Here is a 17727-nt window from a genome sequence, read left to right as displayed (position 1 = left end):
AAAGGACAGAAGGATACAAATCAGAAGTCAAATTAAGAACATAAGTATGAAACTAACTGAAACTAACCAAACTGAGCATAAACCCCCCCAAAAAAATAACTTCTAAAAAGACACACACTGAACTGTAACCGAGCAAATAAGCTGAGAAGTAGTTGACAATAAGCGGAAGGTCCCAGCAGTTAGCTCTGCGTCGTTGGACGTTTTTGGACCAAAATTGGGCTGAAAAATTGGTGCTGAATAGTAAGAAACAAAAAAACGATGACATTTAGCCAAGAGAATGAACTTGTGCAGACATAAAGGACTCGTTCTCAGGTTATTAAAACGCAGCGGGTCATATTTGCATGGGATTATACACAAATTAAAACACACTTTTTAATATTCGTATCATTATCTACCAGTCCCTTTCACCTGAAGAGAATGAACTGAATGAACTGAAATCAGTAAAAAGTAGAAGAAATCAAGAAATATGCAAACATTTCTTTTAAAACGTTGAAAAAACGCCATTAGCGCTCCATGTTGTTATTTGGCGGGATGTGAGCGGCCCTCTGTCGCCCCCTACAGGTACGACCGTAACCTGATCCTGGCCCAGCGCTGGGGGATCCGCAAGGGGCTGATTATGGGCTTCTTCACGGGCTACATGTGGTTCGTCATCTTCCTCTGCTACGCGCTGGCCTTCTGGTACGGCTCGGGTCTGGTGCTGAGCGTGGAGTACACGCCCGGGACCCTGCTTCAGGTACCGGGACCGCGGGACCCTGGGGTCATGTGACTGTGTGGTCATGTGACCATGAACCTCCAATGCTACCTACTTGGTGTTGTCACCGGTGGGATGCTAGCTGGTTGTGTTTTGATGTGCTTGTCTTTGGGAACACGCTTGATTTGTTGATGTGGAACATGACTTGAAATAGTGTCACCCATGTAATGAATCATAGTTGTAGGATTTAGTGGCATCTAGCGGTGAGGTTGCAGATTGCAACCAACTGAATACCCCTGCCTCACTCCTGCCTTTCCAATGACTAGGAGAAGCTACGGTGGCTTGTAAGCTGCCAGTATGTCAGTGGCAATTTCTCTAAGACTGCAAGGGAAGGTCAGCTTCCCCTAAAATTTCAAAAATTAAATGGTCAAATATATACTGTTGTGTAAATATTTCATTGGCTAAAAATGCGTTAGAACACGTCCATCTCGAAGACGAGTTTGTTCAGAATCAGCTGCTTATCGCAGGTCAACTGACTCAATTTCCTTCCCATAGCGTTACATTGCATTTGCCTGTTGAAGCTCAGCGTCCATCCACTTCAATGGGGCTCCAGAGAACAGCTTTTTTTAGTGCGTCGAAAGTCGACGGTCATTGGATAATGCTGCGATTATTTCCCTCCCACGGACGCTCAGCGTCTCTGGGGGTGAATGGAGGAGTGGGCTGGCCTGGACGCTGGGCTTCTGCGTGATGATTGGAGGGTCTGCGAAAGACTGAGTAGCTGTTTGATTGACAGCGATTTTGAACTATAAAAAGTCACCAGAGCCGTCTTCATTCCTCAGTCCCATCGCAGATTTTGCAAGCCAGTCGAAAGACAAACTGCAACCTATTTCTTGATATTTGCTTGGCGAAATTGCTAGACAATTTTCATCGTACATTTCATACACTTATTCACACAATTCCTTGCTTCAGTTTAACATAATTCCTACATTTGTGGGACACATTGTTCAAGTTTAATATCATTTTGGTAGTTGGCCATCACTTTGATTTAGGGAGCCTGAGGTCCCTAAATCAATATAAATTGGTGCTCCTTGAAGACATGGAGTTGGACAGTGCAATGCCTCAGCTTTACAAACTGTTTTCATTAGTGGCAACAATTACTGCTACATCTGCAGGTGTAGAAAGGAGCTTCTCCTGTTTAAAGCCTACCCGTAACTCAATGGCCCAAGGCTGTTTAAGAAGCCTAGCTCTGCTGGCTATTGAGACGACACTGGTCAAGTCAGTGGAAAAGACAGCTAGTTGGTATGACAGAGCATTTCCTTGAAAAGGAACAGAGAGCATAATTTACATATATATATATATATATACATAAATTGACAATTTATATGATGTAGGCCGAAAATGAGCTTCCCCTCTTTGAAAGACCAGCAGCCGTCACTGCAGTATGTACTTCCAAAAATCGTAAGATATACAGCATTGAGTAGCCAAGTGTCAAGTGAGGAAGTTCCTTGTTAGATTCATAAATAGTTTTTAGTTATTTCGTTTGTAAAACTACAGGTCATAGCTTACAAGTAAGCTAGCGATAATGCTTGTTAATAGTTCCACATGTGGTGGCATTCACACTTGACCCCGTTTATACCAGAACAAAAAACGTTCTGGCTGTCTGTTCTGGTAGAACCAGTAGATATATTGTGGTGCAACATGGCGTGAAAGAGGACCCTCTCTTTGTGTAGACATAAAGGGATCGTTATCAGGTTGTGACCACGGAGCGGTTCATATTTGCATGGGATCATACACTAATGAAAACCTTGAATATTATATTACATTTCTGCCCGTCCCTTTCATCCGATGCCACTAAATCCTACATGGTGCACCTTTAAGGCCGCGATGAAACGATTCACAATGAATGACGATAATATAATAATGTCAACATTAAACGTTGTATTTCAATATTTTGCACATTCATGCGAGTAGGGAGCTAAGTGCCAAAACCAAAACTAAAACAACGATTGGTTATTTATGGCGATCCATGATTTATTCACAATTTGTTTATCGAGAACAGCCTGAAACAAAGAGGGTAGCGTAGCAGAGGAGAAACGTCACGCCGTCGACCTACATAGCGGACCCCCGAACCCGGAGGAATAGCTGCTATTAGCGTGTTGACGCGGCTCTCTCTGTGCTCCCGCTTCCCAAAGGTGTTTTTCGGAGTTCTGATAGGTGCCATGAATCTGGGTCAGGCCTCTCCGTGCCTGGAGGCCTTCGCTTCGGGCCGAGGCGCTGCCACCATCATCTTTGAGACGATTGACAGGGTGCGTATCCTTGGTGTGATGCGTTCTATCCGATTCAAACATTCAACCGAGTCCCATCCACCAGACTCTCTTGGGTTGTGAGACTCTCCGTGAGACTCTCACAACCCCAAGGGCTGTTTTTATTCTCTGAATCCCTTTGGCCCGTGAAGAGATAAAGTGCAAGAAAATGTTATGTCGGCTAGGTTAGGTGATGTTTAACAGACGCGGTTGTTTGTCTGTTCACGGGTTCTCATCACGCCTTAAAAAACGATTTTATGCCGCGGCTGATCTGTGTCACGGCATGATATCGTTTTCCGAACTTCCGTTTTCCGATGTGTCCTCCGTTTTGTCCAGGAGCCCGAGATCGATTGCATGTCAGAGTCGGGCTACAAGCTGGACAAGGTCAAAGGTGACATCGAGTTCCACAACGTGACCTTCCACTACCCCGCCAGACCGGAGGTCAAGGTACGGAGATTACAGAGTTTGACGTGTCTCTAACACGGTGGATTAAACGTGCAAGCGCTGCTGTAGAGGCCGCACCAACCCTTGAACAAATGTTTTAATAATAAAGAATGATTTGATATGATTCTCCCTTCAAAACTTGATGAAGGGAAGTGAATCTAACTGATATTTGAGAAAAGTGAGGTTGTTGACAGCTTCACATTTTTTTTCTTTTTTGTAATAACTGACAGTTTTAAGTAAATTGGCTGCAATTTCTGCCAGCCACTCAAAGCTCTTTCACGATTGATTTTGTCCTTGTTATGTTGGTAACGTGTTGTTATTGTGTGTGTGTGTGTGTGTGTGTTTGATTGTCTTTTGTGTTTCTTTGTGTGTGTGTTTCATTGTCTTTTGTGTTTATTTACGTGTGTGTGTTTGATTATCTTTTGTATTTCTTTGTGTGTGTGTGTGTGTGTGTGTGTGTGTGTGTGTGTTTGATTGTTGTTTGTGAGTTATCTCTGTTTGTCTGTATGTGCATGCGTGTGTGCATTTATGCGCGGCTTGTGCGCGGCTTTGTCTGTCTTTGTGTGTGTGTGTGTGTGTGTGTGTGTGTGTCTGTGTGTGTGTGTCTTTGTCTGTGTCTCTGTGTGTGTGTGTCTGGGTCTGTGTGTCTTTGTCTGTGTCTGTGTGTGTGTGTGTGTGTGTGTGTGTGTGTGTGTGTGTGTCTCTGTGTGTGTGTGTGTGTGTGTGTGTGTGTGTGTCATGAGGGCAGATCCTGGACCAGCTCAGCGTTGCGGTGAAGACCGGGGAGACCACGGCGTTCGTGGGGCCCAGCGGGGCCGGGAAGAGCACCGCCATTCAGCTGATCCAACGCTTCTACGACCCAAAGGAAGGCATGGTAACAAAAAAAAAAAACACATCTCGGAGCTCCAAAAAAACAAACCCGTATTTAGATGGTTTGGATAATCTCATAATGAAAAACATCCATCTTCGTTGGAGGCTAGAGACTTGCAGTTTCATAATGGGTTTTTGTTTCGGTGAGCTGTTCTTTCGGCGGGACTCCAGATAACTATCAGCGTCGCCAAGTAGCTGTTGCCGGGATAAAAAGGGCAATCGTTAGAATGACGACATTTTGACAGCCTATCACAGTGAAGACCACTCCCCCAGCGCCGGCCTTTAACCCCCAGACAACAGTAACAAATTAGCCTCTTTCAAAATGGTGTCGAGGACGTAGGATTAAATCGAAAAATAAAGGAAACACCCTCCAAAAACACATTAAAGTCGCGCGCAACGAAAGCATGCGTACGCCGGCTTAAAAAAAACAACCGAAATTGAACCGAGCTGCTGTCGAACTCTGGAGACTAACTGTGCGCCTACACACCTCCTCCAACACCCAACCGTCACCCTTGACCCCAAAACTTCCATACCGCTTTTCCCCCCTCCAGGTCTGACACAATCGACCCCCCCCCCCCCCCCCCCCCACACAGGTAGACAGGAAGCAGTTATCATCCATTACATCATTGCGCCGGTGGCCCTTAATGGTCTTATTCTGTCACTTTGATTGAGCGTGGAATCATTTTCCACACGCTTGGGAGAAAATTGCTTCTCCTTGTAAGAGGAAGGGGATGGGTGTGGCTGCGGGCCCAATCGCATTGAGCCAACATGTGTGCAGAAAGCCGTAATAGCGAGCGCTCCACGCCGGCCCGTCCCCCGTCATCAGTCTCTCTGCGAAAACCGGCTCGCGAGAGAACGGAACGACGAAGCAGAGCAGTCCGTTTCGGCGTTGTTCGCTCGGTGATGCATGACGGGGGAGTATGACGAGACACGTTCCCATTCGCCGTCAATCTTTGGCGGGGATGGTGATTTCTTTACACCGTTTCGTTTCTGTCCAGTTGACACTATTTACTATTTAGGAGACACTTTTATGGCCGCTCAGTTCAGACACAGGTCCTTAAGGAGAAGGTTTCTCAAGGCTTCTCCCTAAACGGCTTAAGGTTTAACTGCGGACGTTGGGGTTGGAACCAAGAACCAGACCAAACACCCTTCAAAACACTGTAACCACGTCCTAGTTGGGTAGATATCCATACAGGGTAACTCCAAAGACATATATAGATAGATGTCGCGTTGATTGCTTGGGCCAGTTGCTTCACTACCGCAACGTGGCCGCCATATTGCAGAGGTAAAGACAAACAAACAAATACCAGTTGAAGTGGCAGCTGCATTTTTCTTTTGGATAAAAAGCTATCACATATTTATTGATTTTGTTTTTACCCAACAGTTTATGACCTTCGTGGAGTACCTGAGTATCTCGATAGTCACACTATAATCACTGCTTGACGCTCAAGAGGAGGAGTGCGTATCAAAGTTAGGCTGGCATGAATTTTCATATGATTTACGTCATGGAAAATTGTGATACTGAATGCCAAGCATGGATTTGGCTTATTTTCCTTGTGTTATCAACCAGTAGACTTTCTTTTCCCTTTTTTTCTTAGTTAGATTTAGACTTAGTTAGACTTAGTTAGATTTTCTTAGTAGATTAAAAGGTAGTTTTCCCTTTATAATGTCATTTAAATAATTGAATAAAAATAGAATTAGTTATTGTTAATATAATTCAAAACTAAATTATTATTCATTATAAATACTGAATATAAAAAAAACAACTAATTGACGAATTAAATGTTTAACGTGCTACACTCCAGCTAGTGGGTTCCCCCAACAACCAGCACACAGGAGGACGGTGTTTTGGGCTGCGTCTCAATTCAGGGGCTGCATCCTTCGAAGGACGCATTTGAAGGCCGCTTACGTCACAGCGGCGCGTAAAGGCTGTCCCATTTCGAAGGCTCCTTCAAATGCGGCCAAGATATGCAGCCTTCTTTTCCCGGATTCCCGGATGGACGGCCCAACGTATCCCAAGATTCATTGCGCGTTGGATTTTTTTCAGAAATGGCGCGGAGAGAGCGGAAGCAGCAGCTGCAGCGAATACATATTTAATGACAAAACGATGTAAAAACATTTTTTGGATATTTTGTTTCTGTTCTATACAAGTAAGGTTGGGACCATTTCAAATATGTAACTTTATTGTCAAAGTTCAATGACATTAACGCTAGCCATATAACGTTAAACTAACGTTAAGCCAACGTCCTCTCTTCACCCGCCGGCTCCGGTGGTGAATCTTCTCCCACTCCTCCAATAAAAGATAAAACATAACTAACGAAATTATGATTTCTGGCTCCATATTTCTCCTCTGCTGTCCGGTTTGAACCGCAGCTGTCAGGGTTGCTAGGAGACAGGAGTGGCGTGTGGTCACGCAAGGTAAAGGACGTTAACGGCTGGTCACGCAATCCGGAAATGCTCCATAGGCTAGACCGTCCCATTTAACAAAGCTCGTTCAGCCTTCGGTGTGGCCTTCGCGGTCTACGAAGGCCACATCTTCATAGGCCGCATCCTTCGAAGGATGCAGCCCCTGAATTGGGACACGGCCTTAACCGGTTTATAGCAGAGTCTGGAGTAAGATGATACACAGAGCAGGTGTACCGTGCTGTCATGTCAGAGATCCCCCCTGAGTGTGTGTGTGTGTGTGCTGACGGCTGGCTTAGCCTGTGCGCATTGATTCCTCAACGCACCACAGGTGTGCAGCCTCACCCAGCCCCGGAATCCAATCAGTGCGACTCGGGGCCAGGTGAGGCTGCTCAAACCAGCCAGCAACCACACACACGCTCCGCAATCACATTACAGGGCTTTTTAGCCAACGAATCCACAGCTCCCCTGTTTACTTGATTTGTTTACAGGCCAGTCTTGCCCTCTCAAATATGGCGGCGGCGTCGTTGGTGCATTTCAGCAACAGCTAACGCAATACCGATGATGAATACAGTACCGTTCAAAAGTTTGAGGTCACCCAGGCCGTTTCATGTTTTCCATGAAAACTCACACTTTTATTCAACCATTTTCAGCTGTGCTAACATAATTGCACAAGGGTTTTCTCATCAATTATCCTTTTAACACGATTAGCTAAACAACATACCATTAGAACACAGGAGTGGTGGTTGGCCTCTGTACACCTATGTAGATATTCCATTAAAAATCTGCCGTTTACCGCTAGAATAGTCATTTACCATATTAACAATGTCTAGACTGTATATATGATTCATTGAATGTTGCTCCCCAGCGTATGCTACTGGAGTTTCTACAGTTTCCAGCCTTCAAACGTGGTTGATTGGTCTAAAGTGTAGGGGGGGGGGGGGGGGGGGCGCGGAGCCAGGAGTCCGTCACGTCGTCACGCCGTTCACCCGTTCGCATCCCCAGGTGACGCTGGACGGCCACGACGTCAGAGGGCTGAACATCCAATGGCTGCGCTCGCTCATCGGCATCGTGGAGCAGGAGCCCGTGCTGTTCGCCACCACCATCGCCGAGAACATCCGCTACGGCCGCCCCGGGGTCTCCATGGACGACATCATCGCCGCCACCAAGGAGGCCAACGCCTACTCCTTCATCATGGACCTGCCGCGGGTAGGACCCCGCCCTGACCCCTCCATGACCCCCCGCCCTGACCCCGCCCTAACCACCGCCCTGACCCCACCCTGACCCTGCCCTGACTCCTCCCTGACCCCGCCCTGACCATCGCCCTGACCCCACCCTGACCCCTCCCTGACCCCCTCCCTGACCCCCGCCCTGACCCCGCCCTGACCATCGCCCTGACCCCACCCTGACCCCTCCCTGACCCCCTCCCTGACCCCCTCCCTGACCCCTCCCTGACCCCCTCCCTGACCCCCTCCCTGACCCCCGCCCTGACCCCGCCCTGACTCCTCCCTGACACCTCCCTGACCCCGCCCTGACCCCTCCCTGCACCTAGGGACGGACCACATGGGGGCTGCGGTCCAATAGTTGTTTGTTTTGCGTTTTAGGAAGGTTCAGCCATGATAAGAGCTGTTGGAATTAATTATTTAGGCTGCTCTAGCCTTTGTGTTTCGTGGGGCCTAAGAACTGGAAGACCTAAGAAGCCTCTGAAGCCTAAGTTCAGGTAGACGGCCGTGAATTGAGCCAGCGGGCCGAAACTGGACTGGATGAGAGGAGGTTGTCCAGACTAGAAGGAGGTGGTCTGGACAAAACGAGTTGGTCTCGAGGAGATGGTCTAGAGACTATAGGAGGTTTTCTAGACTAGAATAAGTGGTCTAGAATGAGGAGGTGGTCTAGACTGTGGAGGTGGTCTGGACTAGAGGTGGTCTAGACTGATGAGGTGGTCTAGACTAGAGGAGGTGGTCTAGACTGTGGAGGTGGTCTAGACTAGAGGAGGTGGTCTAGACTGATGAGGTGGTCTAGACTGTGGAGGTGGTCTAGACTGTGGAGGTGGTCTAGACTGAGGAGTTGGTCTAGACTGAGGAGTTGGTCTAGAGGAGGTGTTCTAGACTGATGAGGTGGTCTAGATTAGGTCTAGAGGAAGTGGTCCAGACTAGAGGAGGTGATCTAGACTAGAGGAGGTGGCCTAGACTCTAGAGGAGGTGGCCTAGAGGAGGTGGTCTAGACTCTAGAGGAGGTGGCCTAGAGGAGGTGGTCTAGACTCTAGAGGAGGTGGCCTAGAGGAGGTGGTCTAGACTCTAGAGGAGGTGGCCTAGAGGAGGTGGCCTAGACTCTAGAGGAGGTGGCCTAGAGGAGGTGGTCTAGACTCTAGAGGAGGTGGCCTAGAGGAGGTGGCCTAGACTCTAGAGGAGGTGGCCTAGAGGAGGTGGTCTAGACTCTAGAGGAGGTGGCCTAGAGGAGGTGTTGTAGCTTCCAGCCCCACTCTAGAAGATATGGTGTTCAGCTAATTGAAAGTCACCTCCTCCTGCGCTCCTGGTGGACTCCCCTGCCGTGCTGCTCTCGTGCAAGGCTCATCACTCTTAACTGCTCCCAACTGGTTGCAGCCTTGAATAGCTGCCACCGCTGTGCGCGTGGGTGAGTGCTTGTGTGCTTGTGTGCTTGTGTGTGTGTGTGTGTGTGTGTGTGTGTGTGTGTGTGTGTGTGTGTGTGTATGTGTGTGTGTGTGCGCGCCTGTGTGTGTGTGTGTGTACTTGGGTTTATGAGGGCCCTTAAGATCTATGGTGCTTTGAGTGGCCCCGGTGGTTAGAAAAGCGTAACGGTGTCATCTGACAGAGACGCAAAATAAGTGACTTCAAGTCTTCAGTGGGCTAGGTTAGGGTTTGTTTACGTGGATTTTGGATCCGACACGGCACTCCAGCTCTCCCGAGTCCTCTGAATGTGGCGGAGGACGGGGCGACAAAACATCCCATGATGCATTGTGATGTAAAAGCCCCCTGTAGTCTACCATTTAGTCATCGGGAGGATGCTTTTATTGAGCGTTGAGTTGGAATCGGATACATGTCATGAAGCAGCTGGCAAATGGGGGCGTCTTGCCCGAGGCTGCCTTCAGGTCTGACTCTAGTCAGGGGTGGGGGATCGAACACGGTTCTTTTGGCTGGTTAACAACTACATCCCCCCCCCATCCAATTGATGTTCATATGGATAAAAACATGTGTGATATTCCATGCTTCATCATTCTATTATTTATAATTTTAAAACTTTGAGAACGTGAGACGTGAAACGTGAGAGTCAGGTGAATGGAAAATAATATACACTACACACACGCACACATACACAGACGCACCCACACACCGAAATACACACACACACACCCCCACACGCATACACGCACACGCACACGCACCCACACACACACACACACATAACCCCCCCCACACACATGCACGCGTACACGCATACACAAACACCCCCCCCACACACACACACACACACACACACACACACACACACACACACACACACACACACACACACACACACACACACACACACACACACATACACCGACCGACAGACAGACAGACCACTGAACGGTCTCCATGACCCCCCCCCCCCCCCCCCCCACCCCCACCCCACCCCGGCAGAGGTTCGACACGCTGGTGGGCGAGGGCGGCGGTCAGATGAGCGGCGGTCAGAAGCAGCGCATCGCCATCGCCCGCGCGCTGGTGAGAAACCCCCGCCTGCTGCTGCTGGACATGGCCACGTCCGCCCTGGACAACGAGAGCGAGGCCACGGTCCAGAAGGCCCTGGACAAGGTGAGCGTTGCCAGCGGGTAGACCCCCTAGGTTCCACTCCAGTCTACAGGGTTGCCAACTTTTCGTCTTTGGCTGGTGTGAGACTTTGAAAAATCTTCTAATGCTTACATTATAATAATATAACATGGATGGAATTGTTGACAGGACGGTGGGGGGGGGGGAGTATGGGGTTGCAGGCAGGCAGAGTTGTTGACGGGGGGGGCGGGGGGGAGCTCATAGACAGAGATGTCTTAAACTCCTCCCCTTTTGTTAAAAACAATACGATGTCTGGTCTAGTCTAGTCATCAGCAGAAATTTAACTGGAGTTTTTTTTTTTTTTTTCTTTGCCGTGACATTTGTTGCGTGTGTGTGAGAGCGTGAGATTGATGCTGAAAGCGCGAGTGTCACGCCAGATGCGTGAGAGCGACCCTGGTCTAGCGGTCGATTTTGTTTTTGTGTCGGCCGTTTTGTTTTGTTGCGTCGTTTTTTTTTTTACCATCCAAATTCAATCCGTTATCCAGCACACGCTCGGGGAAAAAAAAACACCACCCGACAAGAAGGGTTTGATTGTGTTGTTGTTATTTCTCATGGCATGCTCGTGAATTTAACCCCCCCCCCGGGACTCATGTGGAAACAAGACGGCAAGGCCTTTTCTTCGACGTTCTTATTAGGCGAAGTGTTTTGACTGTGCCCCGTTACTGTTTTTGTTTCATTTCTGCCTAATAAACTCAACATCAATCAATCGAAAAAAGGCAAGGCAAGGCAACTTTATTTATGTTGCACTTTTTCACACGCGAGGCGGTTTCAAAGTGTTTCACATTGGAAATGTTGTCATACAATAAAATGAAATTATAAAATAAAACATAAGTAAAAAAAAACAAAGGCAAGGTTAAAAAAAAAAATGCAATTGTAGAAAGTGCAACGTGTTTATGATTTAGTGGAAAGTTAAAGCAAACATCAAATAAAATTAAGCAATTAAATAAAATGTATAAAAAAAAGGAAGAAGATCACAAACAAAGCGTGCCAGATTCCCTTGTTGACAGGTGAACTGTTGACAGCGCTTGCTGGTCCTCAGCTGTGGAACCAACTGCCACCTGTCGTGGCAATTTCCTGTAACAGAGATTGCGTCTAGGCCTGATGAGATTTCCCAAAAAAATTTGATTTCCCCTGCAAAAAAGCACACAATAAATTGGAAAGCAATTATCCTAGGTTTATGCATGCATACATTAGACTCCTCTTTAGCAGAGTGAGTCCAGAATACAGTTTGACTGAGTTATTTATACCGTTTCAGATCCTCCCCATATTGCAGATGTCAATAATCAAATCAAGTAATGTTTGCCCAAAACACAGAGTTGCCTGTGTTCTTATATAGCAGAAGAGTGCCTAAGGGGATGTCTTCTCCTTTGTGACCCGTTTACCCAAGTACGAAGGTTAACACTATTGGTTGACTCTAAGGAAGGTAGGCCGGCAACCCATAGAGAAGGGAAGGTGGGACCGCTGACCACAGCACAAGGGCATTGATTCTAAGGAGGAAGGTGGGACAGCTGACCAGAGCACATGGGATAACATTTTGACGACATCGCTCACTTGTGAGGTGGCTGAATCAAGCACAATGAAAGGTCAATGAATAGTCGACTCTGGGGAAAGGCAGGATGGCAAGACAATACGCGAAGGAAAGAACAAGGCCTAAATTATGAAACAACATGTAGATTTTTCCATCACACACCCGACATCAGAAAGGCCCCTTAAGTTTCCGTATTCAAATCCAGCCTCAAAACACACCTTTTCACACTGGCCTTCCCTGTGTGTTTCTTAATTGTCGTACCCTGTTGTGTCTGTGATTAGTTGTTTCTCTTGATGTCGTCTTAGTTTAAATCACTGACTTGTGAGTCAAAGTCAAAGTGAACTTTATTGTCAGACCGACCATGCAACAACTTACATAGAGGACCGAAATTACGTTTCCCCATCCTCCATTCAATTGAATTGAATTCAAACAACTTTATTCATCCCGGAGGGCAATTCAATTCAGCAGTTCACAGACTAAACAAAAATGTACACACAGACAAGAGACAAGACACGGGGCGACATTAGCTCAGGAGGTAGAGCAGGTTGGGTGGTAACCGTAAGGTTGCTGGTTCGATCCCCGGCTCCTCCTAGATGAGTGTCTTGGTGTCCCTGAGCGAGACGCCTCACCCTAATTGCTCCTGCTGGCAGTCGCCCTGCGTGGTTGACTCCGCCATCGGTGTGTGAATGTGTGCATGAATGGGTGAATATCATTCAACACTGTAAAGCGCTTTGGATAAAAGCGCTATATAAATGAGGACCATTTACCAACACAGGAGTATGTCAGAGAGAACACAATGGGCTGGGCAAGGAGTATACAGTTCACATTTTAAGACCAATGCTCCAAATGTGCTATTAAAATATTTACCAAACGACATATAATATAATAACCTAATAGTGCAAAAAGACAACAACAAACATATAAAATAACATAATAACATAATTATAGTGCAATTTTATATGTTTGTTGACCCTGATTTGTAAGTGTATTTATTTTATTTTAAAATTTTATTTCTCTATTGCGCTATGTACTTTGGGCAGTGCGAGCTGTGTTTGGAATGTGCTCTATAAATAAACTTTACTTACTTACATACCTACTTAGTTGACGCAGTAATAAGCATTATTACACGGCTCTTCTCAATGCTGTGGAACGCTCCGTTCACTTGCGTGGGCCTTCCCGACTTTCGGTGGTGAATTATTTTTCAATAATGACCGTTGCCAAGCATATAATGACCGCTGTCAAGGAAAGTGGATTTTTTTTTCACGTCTTTCGTATCACCCCGCAAGCAGTCCGGTAACTTATCAACCCCAGCGTACTCGGTTGCTTAGCGACGTCAACATCTTTGGCAGACTATTTCTCTGCTGATCAACACTGCAAAGTTATTTTTTTAGTTTTACCAAGTAGTGTAATAAGCGGGATAATATCTAGAACGCCGGTCATTATCGAAAATAAGCCTGAAGGGAATAAGCCTGAACGGCGCACTACTTAGCGTTAGTGCGCCCTTTTTACCCCCGGTCTTTTCATCCACCTTTCCCCCCCCCCGCCCACCCCCTCCTCTGCAGGTGCGCCAGGGCCGCACCACCATCTCCATTGCCCACCGCCTGTCCACCATCCGGAACGCCGACGTGATCGTGGGCTTTGAGCGTGGCCGCGCGGTGGAGCGGGGCAAGCACGACGAGCTGATGGAACGCAAGGGGGTCTACTTCACCCTGGTGACCCTGCAGAGCCAGGGGGACAAGGCCCTCAACGAGAAGGCGCGGGAGAGTAGGTGGTCTTCGCCTTAAAGGTGCCCGTGCCGTTGACCACCGGGTGTGGTCGTGGTTAGCCCGTCACAAGCCCGTTTTGGAAATCCGCCCCTCATGACGTCATAAGGGGCAGAAAGTGGGCGTGTCCACCTAGATGTGCGCCGGCGGGTTCAGTCTGCCGGCCCACCCGGTGGACTGTGGCAAACGTCGCTCGTCTGTCCGTCGCACATCTAGGTGGACACGCCCGCTTGTGATGTCAGAAGAGGCAGATTGCCAAAACGGCTTGTATCGGCTAATCACACCACACCTGGTGCCATGTCATGGCCGCTTTAAAGGGGCAGCGCACCCAAATAAATGTTTACTCGTTTTATGTGGAAATGCGTCTTGCGTTATCTTCAACGTTGTCATTTAGTTGCTCCGCTTTTGTTTGTTGCTAAAATAATGCTGAAGTGTAGAGAAAATGGGCGGCAGTAGCTCAGGAGGTACAGCGGGTTGGCTTGGTATATGAAAGGTTGCTGGTTCGATCCCCCGGCTCCTCCTAGCTAGAGTGTCGTGGTGTCCCTGAGCCACACCCCAACTGCTCCTGACGAGCTGGCTGTCGCCTTGAGTGGTTGACTCTGCCATCGGTGTTTGAATGTGTGTATTAACGGTTGTAAGTCGCTTTGGATAAAAGCGTAAATCCCCTAAATGTAAATGTAAACGTAGAAATGGGGGTTGAATGTTTCTCCACCAACCCGTTTGAGAGCATTCTATTCCGTTCCTAACTCTCTCTCCTAACTCTCACATTGTTCTCATGACGTTTGATGTGCTTAAATCTTAGACGTTTGAGGGGTTTAAATCTATATTTGAAATGTTGCAAGCCTTTACTGTTAGTCGTTTTATTCACATAAACAACAAGGTGTCAATGACACCCCTGTGATGAATGTAGTCATCACAGTGTTACACTGATGCATTCAGACAGCAAATGGAAAGGAAAAAATTGCATCTGTGAATGGGGCTTAGGAAAGTATTGCCTCATACACATATTGTGAATTAACTGGGGCTGTCAACACTGTTTCGGTAAAAATAATCTCTGAAAAGCTGGATGTCATTCATCGGTGGTATGAGTGCTCAACTTGGGACCAATGACGTGGCCCAGAATCAAACTTTGACTAACTTTTATGTGTATTTTAATAGAGTAGCCGAGGATGGCCGTTCCCAATTTAAATTTGGGGATTTATCGAGGATTGTTTGTGTTGGTTTGAATGAAGCTACAAAGGACCTTATAAAAAGCTTTATGGAGTCTTTCAAATAGCGGCCTTGTGTTTTGTGGTGTGTGTGAGCGGTTCATAAAATATTGAAACCGCCCTCTCCCTCATTCTCTCTCTCTCTCTCTTATTAAATGTTATTCTCCCTCTCTTATTGTCTCTACCGGTCATTTATCGTTCACTTTCAGTCTCTTTCTCTCTTGCTCTCATTCTCCGGCTCTCCTATATCCTCTGGCTCTGACTATATTTTCACTATATCTTTCTCTCTTTCTTCCATTCCCCCTGTCTCCCTCATTCTCACTACATCACCCAGGCACCCCGATTCATTCACTGTCTCTTTCCCTCTGTTCTCTCTATCTCTCATTCATTGATTCATAGATTCTCTCTGTTTGTCATTAGTTTTCGCTCTCATTCATCCTCTTTATCTCTTATTGATTCTCTCCCATTAATTCCCTCTCATTCTCACTCTATACCTCTTTACTCTTTCTCTCTGTCATTTATGTCATTTATATGTAAATTTCTCCCATTCTCTCTCTCTCTCTCTCTCTCTCTCTCTCTCTCTCTCTCTCTCTCTCTCTCTCTCTCTCTCTCTCTCTCTCTCTCACTCTCTCTCGCATACATTCTCTCTCTCTCTCTCTCTCTCTCTCCTCTCTCTCTCTCTCACTCTCTCTCTCATGCATTCTCTCTGTCTCTCTGCCAGTGGCTGAGACTGAGGAGGACTCAGTCAGCCTGCGTTTGTCCAGAGCTGGTAGCTACCGGGCCAGTCTCAGGTACCACCACCCTACGCCCTCCTGTCTATCGACCTTCATCCTCCACTTTTGTTTGTTCAAACCTCGCATCGCCCACTAGAGAGTCACATTAATAATTGGACCTGACTTTGCCTGTTTCTCTTGCTTGATAAATCATTAATCATTCATTAGAATTGAGCAGATGAACAAACACACCATTTTACTAACGACAAGTCTAGACAGCGTTTTATTAGAATCTTCCGGAACGTTGAGTAATATTCCAGAAATGATTTTACAATTATTAACATTTGGGAACATTCGAGAATGACTTTTATTCTGGAACATTTCAGAACATTTCGGAACCAATCCAGATTCAAATGTACTTATCTCTTCACCCCATTTTAATTACTTTTCGGGGCAAACCATTTCTAACCAATCAGCGGGTCTGTCGCGACAGGGCGTCCATCCGCCAGCGGTCGCGGTCCCAGATGTCCCACCTGATCCCAGAGTCCCTTGTGCCCATGGCTGGGGGTCTGGGGCCCCGGGCCTACTCTGTCTCACAGCCTGATAAGACCCAGGTCGGCCCCCGTGTGTGTGTGTGTGTGCGTGCGTGTGTGCGTGCGTGCGTGCGTGCGTCTTTAACTATGTCCCCATTTCTAAACTGTGTTTATGTGTGTGTCTGTGTGCACATCTATGTGTGTGTGTGTGTGTGTGTGTGTGTGTGTGTGAGCATGTGTGTCTATATGTGTGTGTGTCTGCACATCTACGTGTGTGTGTGTGTGTGTGTGTGTGTGTGTGTGTGTGTGTGTGTGTGTGTGTGTGTGTGTGTGTGTGTGTGTGTGTGTGTGTGTGTGTGTGTGTGTGTGTGTGTGTGTGCGTGCGTGCGTCTTTAACTATGTCCCCATTTCTAAACTGTGTTTATGTGTGTGTCTGTGTGCACATCTATGTGTGTGTGTGTGTGTGAGTATGTGTGTCTATATGTGTGTGTGTGTCTGCACATCTACGTGTGTGTGTGTGTGTGTGTGTGTGTGTGTGTGTGTGTGTGTGTGTGTGTGCGTGCGTCTTTAACTATGTCCCCATTTCTAAACTGTGTTTATGTGTGTGTCTGTGTGCACATCTACGTGTGTGTGTGTGTGTGTGTGTGTGAGTATGTGTGTCTATATGTGTGTGTGTGTGTGTGTCTGCACATCTACGTATGTGTGTGTGTGTGTGTGTGTGTTCTTGTGTGTTTGTGTTTTACAAGTCTGTGTGTGTGTGTGTGTGTGTTTAAGAACGGTCATGTCCATAATCTTTGTGGAACTAATAGATAGATAGTCTAATAGATAGTCTAGCCTACTTGCTAGTTTGTGTGTGTGTGTGCATGCGTGTGTGTGTGTGTCTTTGGGTGTGTGTGTGTGTGTGTGTAACTGTGTTTTAGCGGTTCAACCACCTCCCGGTTCTTGACTGCTAAACGTGTGTGTGCTTCAATTTGTTTGCTTTCTTTAAAGAAACAGTATTTAGATCCTTATGAAAATGTATGGGGTTCTCAATAAATAACTAATGTGTATTCTAATGTCAGTGCCTTAAATACAATATACAATTCTGAATCTGGCTAACAGCAGCACATTAGTGACCATTGTATGTAAATGAGACCTGATTCGCCTGATGTGGGAGTAAGTGCCTGCAGCGAGATTGCGTTGCCGTTTAAGGGCATATGGAATCACGGGCAAATGGGGGAATCATCAATAGATTTTGGTAAACAAGATTTATCAGTGTAACAATGAGGATATTTTAAGCTAAAACAGGTTTAAAATATGATGATCTATGAGTATATTCCATCCATTGTTATATTATGTAAACATTAATATATATTATAAACCAGTGACATTAACTTTACAATATGAATACAATCCCAAACTATCATTAAATTATATTGCAGTGATTCCCATTCAATTGATTGAC

General features: G+C 46.7%; 1 protein-coding gene across 1 annotated transcript in view; it reads left to right on the top strand.

Annotated features, from left to right (window-relative positions):
• The first annotated feature begins 559 nt into the window (after window positions 1-559).
• LOC311369586 (bile salt export pump-like) overlaps window positions 560-17727 on the top strand; it is a 31833-nt gene continuing 14665 nt past the window's right edge. Inside the window, 9 exon segments of the mRNA XM_084487792.1 lie at window positions 560-733; window positions 2884-2997; window positions 3331-3441; window positions 4187-4312; window positions 7717-7920; window positions 10353-10523; window positions 13629-13830; window positions 15759-15828; window positions 16244-16364. Coding sequence (XP_084343918.1) covers window positions 617-733; window positions 2884-2997; window positions 3331-3441; window positions 4187-4312; window positions 7717-7920; window positions 10353-10523; window positions 13629-13830; window positions 15759-15828; window positions 16244-16364 — 1236 coding nt within the window. The 5' untranslated portion in view covers window positions 560-616.

The sequence above is a fragment of the Micromesistius poutassou genome, assembly GCF_964030765.1.
Source record: "Micromesistius poutassou genome assembly, chromosome: 24".
In the NCBI taxonomy this organism is placed as follows: Eukaryota; Metazoa; Chordata; class Actinopteri; order Gadiformes; family Gadidae; genus Micromesistius; species Micromesistius poutassou.
This window is presented reverse-complemented; position numbering and strand designations above follow the sequence as displayed.